General features: G+C 53.1%; 1 protein-coding gene across 1 annotated transcript; it reads right to left on the reverse strand.

Moving 5' to 3' along the window:
• Positions 1–899: 899 nt before the first annotated feature.
• Positions 900–2260, reverse strand: LOC123178942 (uncharacterized). Its single transcript, XM_044591519.1, has one exon. The coding sequence runs from the start codon at positions 2177–2179 to the stop codon at positions 1892–1894; it is 288 nt and encodes a 95-aa protein (XP_044447454.1). The 5' UTR covers positions 2180–2260; the 3' UTR covers positions 900–1891.

Here is a 2260-nt window from a genome sequence, read left to right on the forward strand (position 1 = left end):
CTCCGGCGACGCTTCAACTGCGTGTACATATATAAGTCCGGGTTGTATATTTTGCACCTGTCATGTCTCTCTCCCTCTCTATAACTTGTATGTAGCTTGGGAGACAAGACATCTGGTGCACCCCTTTTATCTATATATGTGCCTCGTGTACGATCAATAAAATTATCGATGCATGCAATCTCATTCTTCCTAACTTACAAGTATGAAACTAGAATGGGCCAAAAGGCAGGGACATCGTATCTTGTGGTTGGACGGGAACAATATATTTTCTGAAGGAAGGAAACAGAGTAGTTGCTGAACCACGATCCTTGCTGCCCTTTTCTTGTGTGTTACTGAGGCTAATATGTTCCACACCCATTTTCCCTTCAATAAACAGAGGAACAAGAAAGAGGCAGAAATATAAATTCCTTCACCCATTGCCCCTCTTGTGTTTGTTTGTTTACCCCTTGGAAAAAAAATGCCAAACTGCAGTAAATGGGATAGTTTCATTCCCCACCTTCACCCGTGACACGTTTATCTTCTTATTGTTTCTTGACAACAAATAGAGCATTTATGCGTATGTGTGTATATGACCTGCATACATCTTCCTTAAGAGATACTCCTATAAAAGATAAGAGGTAATCTACATCTACTAAAGCAAAATCTATGGGAGAAGGCAATCCGTTAGAAGTTGCATCCACTGGGCAGTGCAATTCTCATGTGTCTGAAAAGCTGATCGTAACTGACATGAGCTTCCGCTTCCAGCAAACCCGCAAAGCAGCAAACATGAGCTTCGGCTATCACTGACGCGTGGCAGTGGCCGTGCCCGCTAGACATCGCAGAGAAACGAGCAGCAATGAGAAGACAGAGTGCTCTGTCGCACTCGCACCAACATCAGCTAGCTCGAGCAGCAATGGGCAGGAATTTATATTCACATTAATTTTGTTTTCACCGCCGTAGCGTGTTCAGACACAAACTCGACTAACCGGACAAAATTTTGTTCCTACAAATTACGGAGTCTAACCGTAGCTTGCTCCATCTGTTTCCAGAACCGTTGGATATTCGAGCCATCTTGCATGGGAATTTGGATACTATTTTTTCCATCTCGCTACGGTCTATCCATCCATCACTCGGGAATGGCGCTCAGATCGGGTGCGAAGCGTGGCTGCATCCTCCCGGCACTCTTCGCGCGCGCCACCGGCCGCCTCTTTGCTGCCAGTGCCGGCACGGTCTTTTAAGCGACGGTCTCGTCCTCCTGGGGTGGGGCGAAAACGAGCGGCGCCACCGAGCCGGCGCGCCTCCGTTGTCCAGCGCCGGCGCAGGATGCTACGCTGTGGGCCTTATTAACAAGCGCCGCGGATGCCCTGACAGCGAGAGCGGCGATGTCCTCGCGCCGGAGGCCGTTCCGTCGAGCCTCAGCGGGGAGCGCGAAGTATATCTGCTGTTGGAACCGCAGTCCTCTCTCACTCTCGGCTAAAGGTAGAAGAAGACACAAGACACAAGAAATTCTGGGCCGACGCACGAACGCCGCCACGGGCGCACGAACGCCCCAATCCTTTTCTTCTTTACGGTGGCTACATGGCTACAACACCGGCTCACCTCGATCAATACATCAGGGGGCCTTTTATACCCGGCTGCACATAACATCCGGCCACCACACCGGCCACTAACTCCACGCACGCACGCACTTGTCTAGCTAACAAACTCACTAAGTCAGCTACATGCACGGCGTCCATATCCATGATGCATGCATGCACTAACCAACTAACCTGCTAACTACGGTGCATGCGCGTACACAGGAGACCCGGCCATGCGGGCTAGCTAACGAACCAACGCACCAGCCCTCCACTCTCGCCAACGGCCGCTGCCTTACGAGCCAGACCTGGAGCGCATACCCGCGCGCGCACGCCAGTCATTTCCTGGAGGCGTGGTTTACTCCCAACATCTGCCCCGGGCGTAGCTCCTCGGCCCCGCCCACGGGGGCCACGGGCCCCTCAAACCCCATCTCGTCGGCGTCGCATACGAACCAGCCGGCGTCCCCATCCACCAAGTCCTCGAGCGCCTGGCCCGCTGTGGCCGGGCGCGGGTACTCCCGCAGCTTCCCCGTTGGAAGCAATACCATAGCCGTCGAGGCAAGCTGCCCCTTTGCCCGCACCGCCGCCGCCGCGACCACGCTGCCGCTGGACATGCAGAGCCTCATTGTGACTCTTGGCGTCTGATTTTAGGTTGGAGCTGCGTGTGTGGTGATCTTTGTGATGTTGTTGTGTGAGATAGAGATTTG

Source organism: Triticum aestivum, chromosome 1D (assembly GCF_018294505.1).
Source record: "Triticum aestivum cultivar Chinese Spring chromosome 1D, IWGSC CS RefSeq v2.1, whole genome shotgun sequence".
Taxonomy (NCBI): Eukaryota; Viridiplantae; Streptophyta; class Magnoliopsida; order Poales; family Poaceae; genus Triticum; species Triticum aestivum.